General features: G+C 44.7%; 1 protein-coding gene across 1 annotated transcript in view; it reads right to left on the bottom strand.

The window, feature by feature from the left end:
* The window catches only part of LOC126469597 (ras-related protein Rab-31), a 69,950-nt gene that overhangs the window by 36,750 nt on the left and 14,671 nt on the right, over nt 1-18,529 (bottom strand). The window contains exons 2-3 of the mRNA XM_050096718.1: nt 4,088-4,215; nt 3,787-3,919 (exon numbers count right to left, since the gene is read on the bottom strand). Coding sequence (XP_049952675.1) covers nt 3,787-3,919; nt 4,088-4,215 — 261 coding nt within the window. The remainder of the gene's footprint in view (nt 1-3,786; nt 3,920-4,087; nt 4,216-18,529) is intronic.

Below are 18,529 nucleotides of genomic sequence, written 5' to 3'. Positions count from 1 at the left end.
TTACATATTGTGCATTGCTTCACTTGTGTTAATGTTCACATTCACTTACTATAATTTTAGGATGTCTCACAATTTACAGCAATTGTTATGAAAGAAAACAAAGAAATTTCAACACAATAATTAAAAATAAATTTAATCAAAATGAAGAAACAACATGCGTAAGACTGGTGTTTCAGAAGCAACTGCTGAAAGAAGCTGGACAGTCTCAATGACAGATTAGATTAGATTAACTTTCATTCCAATTGATCCGTAATGAGGAGGACCTCCAGGATGTAGAGCATGTCAGAAAACAATAATACATGACAAATATTTACAACTAAAACAAATAAGCTAATGTATCTTCCACTGGTCCCAAGTGGAATGATCGTCTCTCTCTCTCTCTCTCTCTCTCTCTCTCTCTCTCTATCTATCTATCTTTTTAATGAACACTATATGAAAGGATCATTTTCCAACACTCATTTACTAAGATTGCATTAATGCACTGAACTTAAATTTTTAAAAATTTACACACACACACACACACACACACACACACACACACACACACACACACACACACACACACACACGAGCGCGCGCGCGAGGTTCTACTGAGAAATATTCATCAATGGAGTAGAAAGAGTTGGCCACCAATAAATCCTCTAGTCTTCTCTTAAACTGGATTTCATTGGTTGTTAAGCTTTTTATGGCTGCTGGCAAATTATTGAAAATGTGTGTTCCTGAATAATGCACACCTTTTTGTACAAGAGTAAGTGACTTTAAATCCTTCTGAAGATTATTCTTATTTCTAGTATTGATACCATGAACTGAGCCGATAAACTTTAGCCTGTCTTGATGAATTACCCCAAAAAAATAATACCACATGACATTATACAGTGAAAGTATCCCCTATGTCTGACAGAATTCACATTGCAAATAGAAATATGTTTAGATGCTTCAGCAGGTCTGTGGTGTGCTCTTCCCAGTTGAATTTATTATCAAGATGTAATCCCAAGAATTTAACACTGTCCACTACTTCTATCTGCTTGTCGTCATACGTTAGACACATACTCGTGGGACACCCCTTACGAGTTCTGAACTGCATGTAGTGTGTTTTTTTCAAAGTTTAGTGACAAAGAATTAGCTAGGAACCAGTGATTAATGTCCACAAATATTTTATTACTCAATCTTTCCAAGACTACACTTGATTGGCTATTTATTACAGTGTTTGTATTAAAAAAAAACTTGGCATCTGGTAATGTTACTGATGAAAAGTCACTGATATTCACAAGAAAAGGTAAGGGCCCTAAGATGGAACCTTGTAGGACCCCACATGTAATTAGTTCCCAGTTGGATGATTTGGATGATGCCTGATAGCTTAATACAGGTCTCTTTCCTAATAACATCCTTTGTTTCCTACCAGAGATATAAGATTTGAAACATTTTGCTGCATTTCCTGTTACACCATAATATTCTAATTTACTTAAAAGGATATTGTGATTTACACAGTCAAATGCCTTTGACAGACCGCAAAATATACCAGTTGCCTGCAATTTTTTGTCTAATGAATTAAGTACATTTTCACTGTAAGTGTAGATAGCCTTCTCAACTTCACAACTCTCTAGGAATCCGAACTGTGACTTTGACAGTATGTTCTTTGTGATAATATGGTTATAAAGCTGACTGTACATTACCTTTTCTAAAATTTTTGAGAATGCTGGCAAAAGTGAAATTGGATAGAAATTTGATGCTATATCTTTATCTCCCTTCTCAAACAGTGGCTTAACTTCAGCGTATTTCAACCATTCAGGAAATATTCCACTGATAAATGACTGGTTACACAGATAGCTTAATATGTCACTTAACACAGAATCACATTTGTTAATTAACTTTGCTGATATTTCATCATACCTATTAGATGTTTTCGATTTTTAAGATTTTATGATGGACATTACTTCTGCTGGGGTAGTGAGGGTCTAAGTCATATTATGAAAGTTACTTGAAATGTCTGGTCTGAGGTATCCCAAGGCAGCATATACAGAACCTGACAATCCCATCTTTTCAATAACAATTATGAAATGTTTGTTAAAATGTTCTGCAACACTATACAGACCTGTCACCAATATATCATTTATTCTTAATGAAATTTGCCCCTCTTCATGTCTGGTTCTAGCGGTCTCCTCCTTCACTATATCCCATATTGTCTTTGTTATCTGGAATGACTTATCTTTTCAATCTAATATATTTGCTTTGATATCCGTATTACAGTCTTTAATAGTTTGCAGTATTTCTTGGAATGTGCTATAGCATCAACGTCAGAACTGTTTCAGATTGACAGATAGTTTTCTTTTTGTTTTACCAAACACCTCTATTCCTTGAGTAATTTACGGCTTCTTTGTGTTTGAATAAGGTATGCACTTTATTAGCAAAAGTGTTATATTTTCCATTTATGCCATGAGCACTGTAACCATCACTCCAGTGAATGTCTCTGAGGAGTGTCCTAAAATAATCAATTTCTGGCTTATTGATTACCCTCTTGAGTTCAGATTTAACAGATTTTATACCATTTTCAGCATTAACATTTAACAGAAGGAACTGCATGTCATGGTCTGAGAGGCCATTGACTATTGGTTTTGTAATCTAATTTTGTTCATTGTACTTTTCTATAAAGATATTATCAATGGCTGTTTGTCAGCAATTGGCTGCCCTAGTTGGGAACTTTACAGTGGGAATTAAGTTGAATGATAGTGTTACTCACTCAGATAAGTTCTTATTGGGAGAGTCTTTAAGGAAATCTACACTGAAGTCACTAGCAACCACTATTTCTTTGTTTCTGGTTGTTAAATGGGCCAGTACAGCTTCAAGGTGGTTTATGAACAGATTTAAGTTACTTGCAAGTGCTCAATATACACTTAATGTTATGAAGGATTTTTTATGAAATTCTACTTCTGTTGCACATGCTTCCATATGCTGTTCTAGGCAAAACTTATCTTTCTATGTTCTTAAATTTATGACCGTTACTGATGAATGTGGCAACTCTTCCTTTCTCCATTTCTGCTCTACAAAAGTGAGATGCTAACCTAAATCCTGTACCACTTAAAAGTTCTACACCAGTGGTCGCATGATGTACATAGAGGCAGATTATGTCAGCTGGGTTTGAGGACTAATTCATCTATGCAGATAATTAATTCATTAATTTTATTTCTCAGTCCTCAAATATGTTGATGCATAAAGATAGCTGACATTTCACATTGACAGTTAAAATTGGGTAGTGTTGAAATTTATGCTGATTGTTGAAAATTCTCAACCAACACCTGTTTATGCTGATGTAATAAGCTAGAATTATGTTTTTTAGTTTCTTTCTCAAACTGAAGGTTTGTCTCAATCCTAACCTCTCTTAAAACTTTGTTTTCTTCCTGTCCTCCCTACCCTAAAAGAGTGTCTTTTCTGAACCCTATAACCACTAGCATGTTATCACTCATGACAGTGCCTCCCCCCTTCAACTTTCCAGTTTACTCTTTAATTGTGAGGTCTGTATGAGTACTGACAGGTGTTTATTGAAACAGAAGCAAAACTCCTTTCATGAGCAAAATTTGGACAATGATGGTATTAAATGAACATAGGTTGGTAGGTTGAAGACATCCAAAGTCAGTTAGTATAAGGGTGTGCACTGCCATGCTGATATATTGGCACTGCGTGCAAAGTTAATTCAGTGAGACCCACATATCCTGCTGCTCAAATTTTGTGATGTGAAGTATGCATATATTATAGTTAAATGCATATTTTCTATTATATTGTTTAAATTACCTTTCACCCATGATTTGACAGACAAGAAAGAGTCATATTGTGTGATGTCAAACACAAGGAGGGCAGCATTCGCATTGCGGTAGTACATGGGTGCCATGGATCTGAATCTCTCTTGACCAGCAGTGTCCCAAACCTTGACAGAGTGGGAAACAAATATGTAATTAAATTAAGAAAGTAAAACTTTTAGCAGCTGTGAAAGGTTTAAAATCTGCAAAAATGTTTGTGGAGTATTTGTTGTGTCTCAATACATTTAGAAAACTGAGAAAAAAGATGTATGCATTGTTGAATTTTAAATAAATACCTGCAGCTTTACTCTTGTATCTTCAATATTTATTTTGCATGTGAAGAATGATGCTCCAATTGTTGGGCTGATATGATGGCTGAACATTTTACCAATATATCTGACAACCATACTAGTCTTACCTACACCTGGAACATAAAAATATATTATTACATTACTGTGCAATTAAGGTGCTTGGCAAAGCTGTTGTTGGTGCCCTTGGCAAAATATTTTTGAGGTTAATCCATTCTGCACCCATCCCTCACAGTAATAAAGCAAATTTAAAAAAAAAATGATAGAAAAAATTCAGTTGTTCTATCTAAAATTGGCTTGAGTAAGGTTCTGGAACTGCTAAAATATTTTAAAATGACCATGTGGCTAATATTAATGGCAAATAAAGAATGAGCTAGGCATCCTGAGACAACATTAAAATTTCCTAGCACATTAGAGGCAATGGACAGGACAAAATCTTAAAAACAAATCACGTTTATATCAATGTCGTGTAAAAGAGAGGACACGTCTAGCAGTAAATCATAAGTTTTCTCTAGCCAAGATTTAATATATAGGTTATTAAAATGTTTAATATGGAAGTCCATATGATCTATGTATCAGACACTGGTTTGTCTTCTTGCTGGATATGGAACTCTTATGCTATAGTAAAAATCTCTATTGGAAAGCACGTTAAAATAACTTCATGTCAACAGCTGGAAGAAGGAACACCAAAACTGGTTCAGTTTTCCTGAGGATCACTTGGTCAGTAAGCAATAGTGTCAGGCAGGCAGCATACTGGCTTTCACTGAAGCCTTCAACACTACTTTGCCAGCTCGCAACCAGACTGTCACCTTTCCACCAAACCTACACCTCAGCTACACAGAAAAGTTTGTCTCACTACAGATCATGATTCCGTATTCACATTTGTTGGCTTTGCCAACTCAAAACCAACCTGTTATCTTTCAGGCTAACCCAGACATAGGCTATGCTACAAATCAAACTGTCACCAAAATCTATGGCCTAAAAAAATAATCTAGATGCAAAATAAAAATATTTTCACTGTTCTGTTCTCTGTCTGCCTGTCTAGGTATGGCGTCACATCATTGTTATGTTATGAGTCGAAAGCTTATGTCCGGTATTCGTAGGCTCAGTTCAAATTCAAATTGTGAATCTCACAGCAAATGATGGATCACTGTACTCAGTAGCAAGTGTGTGCACAGAGCTGATGCTAAATGCTCACTCAGCCAACTTAATGTTTAGACTTCGCTGAACCGTATGTCCATAATCAAGCTGTGGTTGCATGAAACACATTTGGAACTGAAACAAACCAAGCACTGTCTTTTCTTCATGACCTATGGCTAACAGACCATAGGACATACAGTGTGTCAGATCCTGTAGGTGTGGCAATCATATCAAAAGTGAGTTGTAATTTTCTCACCATATTCTTAAAATATCAGCAGCTTTCTCCTGAGAACTGCTTTCGAAGGTGGATTCAGATAGAGATGTGGCTGCTTGTGATCGTCAGCCACATACTACTGAATAGTGTGCGATGGGAGGACAGCAGAACAAAATTTCAATGGTGGTGGTTGTTTACGCTACTCAACAGCATGGCCAATGGTGCCATTACAAAACATGAAATCATGCATTAAGACACGTCTTCTCTCTCTCTCAAAAAATCTTACTGTTACCATGTGCCATGAACACAGGTAGCAAATTTTGAGAGAATGTGTGGCAATATCAATGTTTGATATAAGGCAAAAAACATCACTGCTCCAAGCCAGATTTGAGAATATCCACAGCCTTCTTCCTCAACCCTTAACCCCTGCCAGTGCCAACACTGCTTGTCCTGGTGCTGCCTCCAGCTGGGGACTGTCTGAAAAGTGACCTCTCATCACTTGGAAGACGACAATTATTTATTTTATTTATTGTATGGCTTTCTGAAACACAGGGGAAAAAATGGATACGACTGAAGAGCACAACATATACCATTTAAAAGCTTATAAACATCTAGGGCATTTATGCACTCTATCGACTTTGGAGTTGCTAGTGAGAAGTCTTCTGTTCTACCATTGTATGATCTGGTGCAGCATTCTTCTGTGATGGTCTGTGGTTCTTCACAATCACAAAGTGGGAATGATTGCTTACCCTATTTGTGTAAAAAATATGCATATCTGCTATGTTGGCTTGTAATTCTGTTTAGTATTAATGTTTTATGAGGCAAGTCAAATGCAAGTGGTTTTTGGGTGTTACACAGCATATTATCACTTTGTTGCCCCGTCCATTCTTGAGTCTGTGCATTAGTAATGCTGAACATATATTCAACAGTGCCCCTTGCTGTTATTGTCAGTGATCATCTAGAGCAGAGTCTTATGGCCCAATTCATCGACATCTTGATAGATTTTGCTACCCATTATCTTTTGGTGCTCATTTGTGAAAGCATTTATGTGTTTTAGTTTAGGGGCTGGAATGTGGCTTAGTGCTGGCAACAATTCTGTAGATGTTGACTTCGTAACACCAGCAATTATTCTCCTGGTGTTCTTTAGTTGGACACCTATCTTTTGTGCACAGGAGTTGTTTAGCCAAACTGGTGCACAATATTCAGCAGCTGAGAAAAGACCCAGAAAAGAAGAACATAGACGTAATGCAGATGCTCCCCAAGTTGTACTACACAGCTTTTGAATGATGATGTTTCTTGTTTCCAAATTTTTGGCTGTTTTTGTTAGATGCTCTCTGAAAGAATTCTACAAGGGTTACTCCCAGGTACTTTGGTGTTTTTATTCTAAGTATAGTGTTTTAAAACTGTATGTTGAATTTTCCTCTGGTGAGTTTATTGTTTAGATGCAAAAGGGAAACCTTCATTTTGATGGTGTTCGACATGAGTCTCCATTTGTGAAAGTACATTGCACTGCAAAATTTAAGAATGAGATAAAGTAACATAACATACAAACAACTTGGTAGAAATGAATGAAAATGTGGGAGCATGTTGACAGAGGTCTCTCAGTCATGCACAGAAAGTTGGACATCACGTGGTGCAAGGTCAGCGTAACTGTAGTGCCAAATGGGACTAACCCTATAACATGAGGCAGTTGCAGGAAAGGGAAAAGATTGGTTGGTTTAAAAATGGGGGGAGGGAGGGGGAAGGGGACCAAACTGAGAGGTCATCGGTCCCTTGTTCCTTTCAAGTAATTACCCAAGGGAAAGAAGAAAAGAAAGGAGACATACAGCACAATAACAGGAGAAAGGAAGAACCAGAAGAACGACAGAAGGACAACCAAAACTGCTATGGACAAAACAGGAAAAGAAAACTAGAGAGAGAAGCAAGAAACAGGTAGAAGAGGTAAAAACAAGAGAGCGGATGACTATGGCTGGCTGACCATGAGAATAAAAAGGAAAAGCCATCCACTTTGAGACACATTAAAACATCCACCCTAAAAGCATTAGAGTGCAGAACACAAAGGGACAAAGGACAGGCAATAAAATTTATATAGAATGATAAAACCCACCATCACGTATAAAACGTAAACCTAAATTAGCCGATGAGGCTTTGTCAGCTAAAATTAATGGCAATGAGTCCGGTAACTGAAGAGTCCGTCGCAGGGCAGCCAAAGAAGGTCAGCTCACCAAGATATGGGCCACTGGCAGCTGGGTGCTGCACCAACACTGAGGTGGGTCATCACCTAAGAATGGGTATGTCTCCACTACAGTGAGTGGATCGTCATTAAGGTAAAGTTCTGGTTTTGGATGAACGGTACGACACCAACAGAAGTGCATAACACATGACTTTGCAACCGAACACAGGAAACCATGGGCTTGAGCCCATGACTGCACCTTGTGGATGGCTCCCTGTAGGCGCTGTTCAGCAACACCAGTACTTGTAGAGCAGTACAATATGTAGAAGACGTCTGTATACAGAGAAGGTCGATGGACAGCCCTGCAGATGCTGCTAGACCATTAATGGCCACTAAAAAGACACACACACTCAATACAGAGCCCTGCAAGACACCATTATCTTGGATATGGGGGGAGAGGGGGGGGGGGGGGAGACTATGGGAGGCGCCAACTTGGGCATGAAAAGTACAAAGTGACAGGAAATTTTGGATAAAAATCGGGAGCAGGCCTCAGACACACCACTTGTACAATGTGGCAAGGATATGATGTCGCCAGGTGGTGTCACACGCTTTTCGTAAATCAAAAACGATGGCAACCAGGTGTTAGCATCTGGAAAAGGCTGTTCAGATGGCAGACTCGAGGGACACAAGATTATGAGTGGTAGAGTGACCCTGGCGGAAGCCGCTCTAAATGGAGCCAGTAGGCCACGTGACTCCAGGACCCAACCCAACCGCCAACACACCATATGTTCTAGCAGCTTACAAAGAACATTAGTGTGGCTGATGGGCCAGTAGCTATCAACATCAAGTGGGTTTTTACCAGGTTTGAGCACCGGAATGATGGTGCTCTCCCATCACTGCGATGGAAAGACCCCATTGCACCAGATCTGGTTGAAGATGACAAGGAGATGTCACCTCGTAATCAGATGAGAGATGTTTAATCATCCGACTGTGGATCCAATCTGGCCCAGGAGCTGTGTCGGGGCAATGTGCAAGGGCACTGAGGAGCTCCATCCAAATGGAGCGTTATAGGATTCACTGTGGCATGTAGTAAATGAGATGACTTTCCCATCCAGCCGCCATTTGAGAGTGCGAAAGGCTGGAGGAGGAGGAGGAGGAGGAGGAGGAGGAGGAGGAGGAGGAGGGGGGGGGGGTAATTCTCTGACACAGAGGCTCGAGCATAGTGCTTAGCAAAGTGATCGGCAATCACGTTTGTGTCGGTAGAAAACGCGCCATTTATGTTAACACCAGGAACACCTGTTGGGGTCTGGTACCCAAAAACACATTTTATCTTTTGCCCAGACTTGGTAAGGTGACATATGGCACTCAATGGTTGAGACTTATCTCTCCCAACACTCCTGCTTCCATCATTTGATAAGCTGGCATACGCGGGCATGCAACCGTTTTAAGGCTATGAGGTGAGGTGCTCCAGGGAAGGGTGCCGCTTATGCCGCTGTAGAGCTCGCCAATACTCCGTAATTGCTTCAGCGACTTCCAGCGACCATCAAGGGATGCCTTTCGCTAGGGGCACACTAAAGAGTGAGGGATCGTGTTTTCTGCCATAGAAACAATTGTTGTAGTCAACTGCTCAATCATCATATCAATGTTTCCATTTGCGGGAGATTCAACAGTGGCAGCAGAGGTGAATGTTTCCTAGTTCGCCTTGTTTTAAGCCTTTCTGGAAAGGCGTCCATGGGCCTGATGCCAGGGCAGTGACAGGAAGATGGGGAAGTGGTCACTACCATACAGGTCGTCATGTGCTCTCCAGTGAATAGATGGGAGAAGTTCTGGGCTGCAAATTGATAAATCAATGGCCAAGTAACAACCATGAGCCACACTGAAATGTGTGGCAGCCCCAGTACTTAAGAGGCAGAGGTTGAACTGATACAGTAAAGTTTCAACACCTCTGCCTCGGCCAGTAAGCACGGTGCCACCCAACAAGGGGTTATGGGTGTTAAAATCTCTCAAAAGTAGGAAAGATTTACGGAGTTGATCAAGCAGTGCAGTTAATTCATTCAGGGATACTGCACCACCTGAAGGAAGATATAAATTGCAGACAATTATTTCCTATGTCGCCCTTATTCTGACAGCCACAGTTTTAAGAGGGGTGTGAAGGGGCACAATTTCACTACATACTGAGTTTAGGACAAAGGCAAACTCCACCTGACACTATTATAGTTGCTGCGGTTCCTGTAGTACCCTTTATAGCCACAAAGGGCAGTGCAGAAAGCAGGTGTAAAGCTTAACAGTTGTAACTCAGGCAGACAGTGGAAAAAACCGCCACAATTCCACTGGAGTATGAAGTCATCGTGAGACTGGGAAGGCGTAGAACATTCAGTGAGGTAGTTTATGCCTCGGGGTCACTTGCTGCTACCGACTATTCGCCTGAGCATTCTATATCCATTGAGTCTGAGGGTCTGGCAAGATCTAGGTCTTCAGCAGATGCCTGACTCTCCACATCATCCGCAGATGCAGAGCTTGTAGGTAGCGGTGGTGTGGGTGGCACTGCAATTCCCTTGGTCTTGGGGACATTATTTTTGGATTTCACTTGTTGCTCCTTGGGTTTCCCTGGCTGGAGGACTTCACTGATTCAGTCTCCAGGGCTGAGGATGAGTGTGAAGCCCTATGATCAGCTGTTTTTAGGAACTTCAGCCACTAGTGGGTGTCAACTTTCTCACTAGCAGAAACCTGGGAAGGGAGTGACTCAAGGGACCCCTTGCTAGCAAGAGGAGCCGAAGAAGACTTACACTTCTCTGGCACAGAAGTGGAGATTGATATCCCTGACGGCTGAGGGGGGGGGGGGGGGGGGGGGAGGTGTGATGTTGCTCCAGAAGTAGGTGGTGCAGGAGCAACAGGGAGGGAAGTGCCCCCCCTCCCCCCCCCCCCCCCACCATCAAGGGGGCAGGTATAGTCTTCTGGTTCTGAGAGGCGACAGGAATGTGAGGAACTGATGGGGTGACCACAGGATGTAGGCACTCAAATTTCCTCTTAGCTGTAGTGTAGGTCAGTCGGTCCAGGGTCTTGTATTCCATTATTTTCTTTTCTCACTGTAAAATCCTGCAGTCTAGCGAGCAAGGCGAGTGATGCCCTCCACAGTTGACACAGATGGGAGGCGGGGTACATGGAGTATTTGGATGTGATGGACATCCACAATCTCGACATGTGATGCTGGATGTATAGCAGGAAGACATGGCCGAACTTCCCGCACTTAAATCACCACTTCGGGGGAGGGATATATGGCTTGACGTCACAGCGGTAGACCATCACCTTGACCTTCTCGGGCAATGTGTCACCCTCGAAGGTCAAGACAAAGGCACCAGTGGCAACCACATCATCCTTTGGACCCTGCTGGACCAAATGAACACCTCGCTGCTCTATACTGGCGTGCAGCTCATCGTCAGACTGCAAAAGAAGGTCCCTGTGAATATAATACCCTGGACCATATTTAATCTCTTATGGGGCGTGATGGTAACAGAAACATCCCCAGAACGTATTTTGGACAAGCCCTCTACTTCCCCAAACATGTCCTCCAAATGCTCCACAAAAAACTGAGGCTTCATGGACATGAAAGATTTCCCATCAACTCTCGTATATACGAGGTATCTGGGCGAATAAGCTACACTGTCATCCTTAGCCTGGTGTTCCTCCCATGATGTGGCCATGGAGGGGAACGATTTGGGGTCATATTTCTTAGCATTGGAGTTATACTTTGCCCACTTAGAGACTGCTTGCGGCACACCACCAGCAAGAGATGACGTACTACGCTTTATGGTGGGTCATCCACACTAATGCCACCCACTCCGACCAGGTGCCCTCCCCACAGGCATCACCCACCCTCAGTGAGGGCCACGTGGCAGGATGGCCATTGCCAGGAGTCTCGCTGCCTCAGGGAGATGGGCATCTACTCCATGGCATATGTAGGTAGTTAACAGCGCAGGCATCAGCAAAGCGATCCTTGTGTTGCCATGGGGCTACAACCAACAGGGTACATGGAGGTCACATCACAACGGAATGCCTACCATGCTGCATATGAGGTGCTACAAAGTCCACGGTCATCATCGGCGCACAAAGCGACACTGCATAGTGCATGATGGAAAACACACCCAGGAAGGTGTCCTCACCCAAGAGTGGGAGAATGAGCCGGACTGCAATGCCACGATGAGAAACTGGGCTAAAGATCTCAATGCACAATGGACACAATGCACCATGTAAGGCACCTTTTCCCAATTGGCTTGCTCTTCGGAAAAATTTAGAAAGATGAAGGTCAAACATGACAGGGTGCCATCACATAAAGGCCGAATTGTGTGAGACTCCTTTTAGTCACCTCTTATGACATGCAGGTATACCTCTGGCCTATTCTAACCGCCAGACCCGCAGGGGGCAAATGGGAAAAGACAGTGTGTGTCAATCAGCGTGCAGTTATAGTGCACTGTGCTGGTGTTCTTCGTTACAAAATGGCCCAGAAACAACATGTGGACGACTTCAAACAGGAAAGAATCATTAGGAGACTGGAAGAAGAGCAATGTGTGATGAAAGTAACCCGAGGCAGTTGACCTTGGTCAACTACAGTAGCAGATGACTGCTATGGTTCGTTTGTTTTGTTTTAGGGCGCGAAAAACAACTGAGGCCATACATGCCGAAGTCGAAACTACAGAACACAAACAGAGACAAGGGAAATGACTATGCGTCAGTCCCAATGGAAAGAATAGGATACATCTAAACAAGGCATGTGGAAAAAGGGCTAAAAATGACACTATACAAAAATGGAGATCTAAAACTAAAAATTAAATGGCCTTCACCATATTGCTTCGGCGGATAAAAAGGAAAATGTGGGCGACAGCATGGGTGTCACTTGTTAAAACAGCTGATAAATCAGATGGGAAACCCAAGATGGAACATACATTAGTAAAAAAAAAAAAAAAGGGCATTCCAGCAGGTAGTGGCAGACAGTTAAAATTTGGGCGCAACTGAGCAAATGACGATGGCTAAAAAGGCAGTGCCCAATATGCAGCCGAGTTAAAATAATCTCCTCTCGGAGGGAGGGCTGAGTTGAGGTTGTCCAAGGCACCTGGAGAGGCTTAATAAGCCAAAGCTTATTCCCGTGAAGGGAGGACCATTGGCGGTGCCAAAGTGACACCACCTTTTGCTGAGTGAGTCTGAGCAGAGGCCACAATTGGGAAGGCTGTGTTGCCAGATGTACTCCATGGCCTGATACAAGGCAAAAAGCTCGGCTGTAATTAATAAGAAGTGGGCCGGAAGCCGATATCAAAAGACACTGGTTCCAGTGACAAATGAACACCAAATCCCACAGTCAGTCCGAGAGCCATCAGTGTATACAAAGGTACTACCGCTAAGTTCCATGTGAAGGTCATGAAACTGGAGGCGATAGACCGAGGCTACAGTAGTGTCCTTAGGAAGCAAATGAAGGTCAAGGTTAACATGGGCCGCTTCACAAAGCCAAGGTGGTGAAGGGTTCACACCCAAGGGGAAAGTTGCAGGCAGTGTGAAGTTAAGCCGCCGTAGCAAGTGGCGAAAGTGGACGCCAGGAGGTAACAGGGAAGAGGGATGAGCCACATATTGATGATCTAAGGAATCATCAAAGAAGGAGGCATGGGAAGGGTGGCCACGCATGACAGACAAACGGCATGCATATCTGCTGAGGAGGAAGTCACAGCGGTAGGACAATGGTAGTTCAGCAGCTTCAGCATACAGACTCTCAACCAGGCTGGTGTAAAAGGCACCCGTGGCCCAACGGACATTGCGATGATGGATAGTGTTGAGATGGCATGAAGGGGTGGGTATGCAGATGCATAAACAAAGCACCCATAGTCGAGTTTCGAACAGACAAGGGACCGGTACAAATGGAGGAGGGTGGTTCTATCGGCACCCCAAGAAGTACCATTGAGAACACGTAGGACATTGAGGGACTGTTTACAGCGGGCTGCCAGGTAAGAGACATGGGAGGACCAAGAGTGTTTCCTATCAAGCAAGAGACCCAGGAATTTCGTAGTGTCAATGAACAGAAGGGCAACAGGCCCAAGATGTAGAGATGGTGGGAGAAATCATTTGCGACACCAGAAATTCATACAGACGGTTTTGTCATTGGAAGAGCGAAAGCCGTTGGCGATGCTCCAGGAGTGAAGATGATCAAGACAGCACTGAAGATGGTGCTCAGTGAGACAGGTCTGTGGAGAACTGCAATAAACGCAAAATCATCGACAAAAAGGGAGGCGGAGACGCCCAGTGGGAGACAGGCCATGATAGGGCTAATGGCAATAGCAATGAGGATGGTGCTCAGGATGGAACCCTGAGGCACACCATTTTCCTGAATAAAGGTGTCTGACAAAGCACAACCCACACGCACCTTGAAAACTCCGTCTTGTAAAAATGCCCAAAGAAAATAGGGCAGGTGCCCACGGAAGCCCCACGTGTAAAGAGTATGAAGAATACTAGTTCTACAGCAGGTGTCGTGGGCCTTCTCCAAATTGAAAAACAGCCACAGCCAGGGATTTCCACAGAAAACCGTTCAGGACATGGGTAGACAAAGTAGCAAGATGGTCAACTGCAGAACGCCGCACTCGAAATCCACACTGTGCATTCATGAGTAAATGGCGAGATTTGAGCCACCACATCAGCTGGGCATGAATCATATGTTCCATCATCTTGCAAACAAAGCAGGTAAGAGAGATGGGGCAGTAGCTAGAAGGAAGGTTTTTGTCCTTACCAGGCTTAGGCATGGGTATGACTGTGGCTTCATGCCAGTATCCAGGAGATGTGCGCTCAGCCCAGATGCAGTTGTATGCATTAAGCAGAAAGTGCTTGCCTGCAAGAGAGAGGTGCTGCAACATCTGAATGTGGATAGCATCTGGCCCTGGGGTGGAGGACCAGGATGAACTGAGAGCATGATCTAGCTCCCTCATAGTGAAGGCGGCATTGTAGCACTCACGATTCAGAGAAGAGAAGGGTATCACCCAAGCCTCCTCCACTCATTTCCTATGTATACAGACAGGGTGATAGTGGGAAGGAATCTAAACTTCCGCAAAATGGCGGCCCAAGGTGTTGGAGATAGCAACAGGATCCACGATGATATCGGCACCTACTGTCAGGCCGGAAATGGGGGAATGGATCTTCGTTCCAGAGAGCTGTTGGAGGTTGGCCCACACAACAGAGGAAGGTGTGGAATTGTTGAAAGAACTAGAGAACGAAATCCAACTAGATCTTTTGCTATCCCGAAGAACTCGACGACACTTTGCAAGCATCTATTTATAATGAATGCAGTTTTCTAGTGTAGGGTGGCAGTTAAAAATGCAGAGAGCATGTCTCTGTGCGCAAATTGCGTTGTGGCATGCCTCAGTCCACCAAGGGTCGGTTGGTTGGTTTGTGGGAATGAAGGGACCAAACTACTAGGGCCATAGGTCCCTTTTTCCATTAACTTGAAACACCCGCAAGGAATAAAAACAAGCAATGGAGATGACAAGAGATGACGCAGGACAAGAAAGACACAGACAGAGACCAGACAAAAGGAATTGAAATCACACAGAGTGTGGCAGTGGTTGGCCGACCATAGAAATAAAAAAGGAAAAGCCAGCCACCAAGAAACGCACTAAAAACCCCAGTCTAAAATCGTAGGCCAAAGGCCAGACTCAACACACAAAAAGGATAAACACTTAGATCAAGCAATAACCCCCCCCCCGTACAAATAAAACTCAGAACTAAATCTGCCATCGCAACGTCCTCTGTGAAAGGTGCAGGAAGCGAATCAGACAGTGCAAATGTCTGCCTGAGCAGAGTTAAATGTGGGCATTCCAACAAGATGTGGATCACAGTCAAAGCTGCCCGCAGCGACATAAAGGTGGGTCCTCGGGGCACAATAAATAGCTGTACATCATCCAGGTGTGGCCAATGCACAGCCGGCAGAGGACAACAGTGTCCTAGGGAGAGACCCGCATGGAGGAGCGCCATGCACCGGTAGTCTCCTTGATGGCCCGAAGTTTGTTGGGTGAAGGAAGGGCATGCCATTCTTCACCCCAGGTGCGAAGTATCTTCTGCTGCAAAACTGACCTGAGGTCACTCTCTGAAGAGCCAGTCTCCAAGGCTGGTGCACTGACAGCCTGTTTGGCCAGCGTGTCAACACGTTCATTTCCCGGGATGCTTACATGACCTGGGGTCCACACAAAGACCACAGAGCGGCCGCAATGGGCAAGAGTATGGAGGGACCCCTGGATAGCCATCACCAGACGAGAGCGAGGGAAACACTGGTCGATAGCTTGTAAGCCACTCAGGGAATCAATACAGATAACGAAGGACTCACCTGCGCAGGAGCGGATATACTCTACAGCGCGAGAGATGGCGACCAGCTCAGCAGTGAAAACACTGTAGCCAGCCGGCAATGAGTTGTTCATAATGATTCCCCAGAGTAAGAGCATAACCAACATGACCAGCAACCATCGAACCGTAAGTATAGACAATGTCAGAGCCTTGAAACGCGGCAAGGATTGATAGAAAGCAGTGGCGGAGGGCCTCAGGAGGGACTGAGTCCTTCGGGCTCTGGGCCAAATCAAGCCGAAGGCATGGGCGGGGCACACACCACAGGGGTATACACAGAGGGGCCCAGAAAAGAAGTGGAAGATGGAAAACCTCAAGCCCAAAGAGAAGGGCTCAGACGCAAACTGCGATTGTACACCCTGACCGGGGCCGCCATTCCAGAAGATGGACAACCGACTGAGGGAACAGGAGACGATAATTGAGATGCCTGGGCAAGCTACAAACATGTGTAGCATAAGTGGCCAGTAATCGTTGGCGCCAGAACCGCAATGGAGGGACACCTGCCTCCACAAGTACGCTGTTGACAGGGCTTGTCTGGAAAGCTCCATGGCGAAACAGATCCCGCTGTGAAGGATGGGGTCCAGCAACCACAATGCGGAAGGGGATGCCGAACCATAAGCCAGGCGCCCATAATCTACATGGGACTGAATTAACGCCCGATACGAATGTAGAAGGATAGACCGATCAGCACCCCAGCTGGTGTGACTCAAGCAATGAAGAGCATTAAGATGCCGCGAGCACGTTTGTTTAAGCTGCCGAATATGAGGCAGCCAAGTCAACCAGGTATCAAAAACCAATGTGTTTCCACCACAGCAAGAGGTTCGCCATCAAGATAAAGCGTCGGTTCAGGGTGAACAGTGCGTCACCGGCAGAAATGCGTAACACAGGTCTTGGCAGCCGAAAACTGGAAGCCATGCGCAACAGCCGAAGACTGCGCCTTTCGTATGCCTTCAGCATGTCAAAAAAGACGGCAACCAGATGCTGACAGTGGGCAAAGGCCATACAGATGACAGTCTCCAGGCACACCAGATTATTGGTGACGGAACGGCCCTTACGGAACCACCCTAAGATGGAGCCAGAAGGCCCCAAGACTCAAGTAGCCAACTCAACCTCCAGCTCACCATGCATTTCAGCAACTTGCAAAGAACGTTGGTGAGGCTAATGGGGCGGTAGCTGTCCACCTCCAGTGGGTTCTTGCCAGGTTTCAACATGAGGATTACGATGCTTTCTCACTATTGCGATGAGAATTCACCCTCAACCCAGATACGGTTGAAAAGGTCTAGGAGGCGTCACTGGCAGTCCACCGAGAGGTGTTTGAGATCTGATAGTGGATGCGATCTGGCCCGGGAGCCGTACCAGGGCAAGTGGCTAGGGCACTTTGGAATTCTCACTCACTGAATGGAGCATTGTACGATTCAGGGTGGCGCATGTGAAATGAAAGGCTCCAACGTTCCAACCGCACTTTCAGGTAGCAGAAGGCCAGTGGGTAATTTGCAGAAGCGGAGCTATGAGCAAAATGCTCCCCTAAGTGGTTTGCAATTGTATCGGAGTCAGTACAGACTGCTCCATTCAGTGAAAGCACAGGTACACTGACGGGGGTCCAATAGCCATAGAGTCGCCTAATCTTGGCCCAAACCTGTGATGGAGAGGTATGGAGGCCAATGGTGGAGACATACCTTTCCCAGCACTCCTGCTAGCATTGGCAAATGAGGTGTTTCAATGAGGGATGCTGCTTGTGATACTGGAGAGCCCGCCTGCGATCTTTAATTGCCTCAGTGATCTCGGACGACCACCAAGGCACAGTCCTCCGCCGAAGGGACACAGAAGAACAGGGAATGGCAGATTCTGTGGCAGTAATGATATCGGTCGTGACCGAATGAACCACCGCATCAATGGCATCATTGGAAAGAGGCTCAATAGTGGCAATGGAGGTGAACAAGTCCCAGTCAGCCTTATTCGTAGCCTATCTGCAGGGGCGCCCAGGAGAGTGATGCCGTGGAAGCGACAGAAAGTGGTCACTACCGCACAAGTTGTCACGCACACTCCATTGGATAGATGGTAATAGGTTAGGGCTGCAGATCGAAAGGTCGATGGCTGAGTACGTGCCATGTGCCACACTGAAATGTGTGAAGGCACCATTATTTAAAAGAGAAAGGTCGAGCTGGGCCAATACTTGCTCAACGATGCTGCCTTAGCCTATTGCCAGTGATCCACCCCACAAAACACATGGTGGCAATTGGGCTATCAGTGCAGCCAGGACATGCTGCGGGACATCACCATCCAGTGGAAGATAGAGACTGCAGACAGTAACAGCCTGAGGCGTCCACACCTGAACAGCGACAGCCTCTAAAGGTGTGTGTACAGGGACAGACTCGCTGTAAAGGGAGTGAAGGACGTAGATGCAGAGGCCACCAGATACCCTCTCATAAGCTGCCTGGTTCCTATAATAACCCTGATAGCCACGGAGGGCGGGGGTTCCCATCGCCGGAAACCAAGTTTCCTGAAGAGCAATGCAGAGGAAAGGGTGAAGGCTGAGAAG

Source organism: Schistocerca serialis, chromosome 3, assembly GCF_023864345.2.
Source record: "Schistocerca serialis cubense isolate TAMUIC-IGC-003099 chromosome 3, iqSchSeri2.2, whole genome shotgun sequence".
Lineage (NCBI taxonomy): Eukaryota > Metazoa > Arthropoda > Insecta > Orthoptera > Acrididae > Schistocerca > Schistocerca serialis.
Note: the sequence above shows the minus strand (reverse complement) of the source record. Positions and strands in the feature narration are given on the sequence as shown.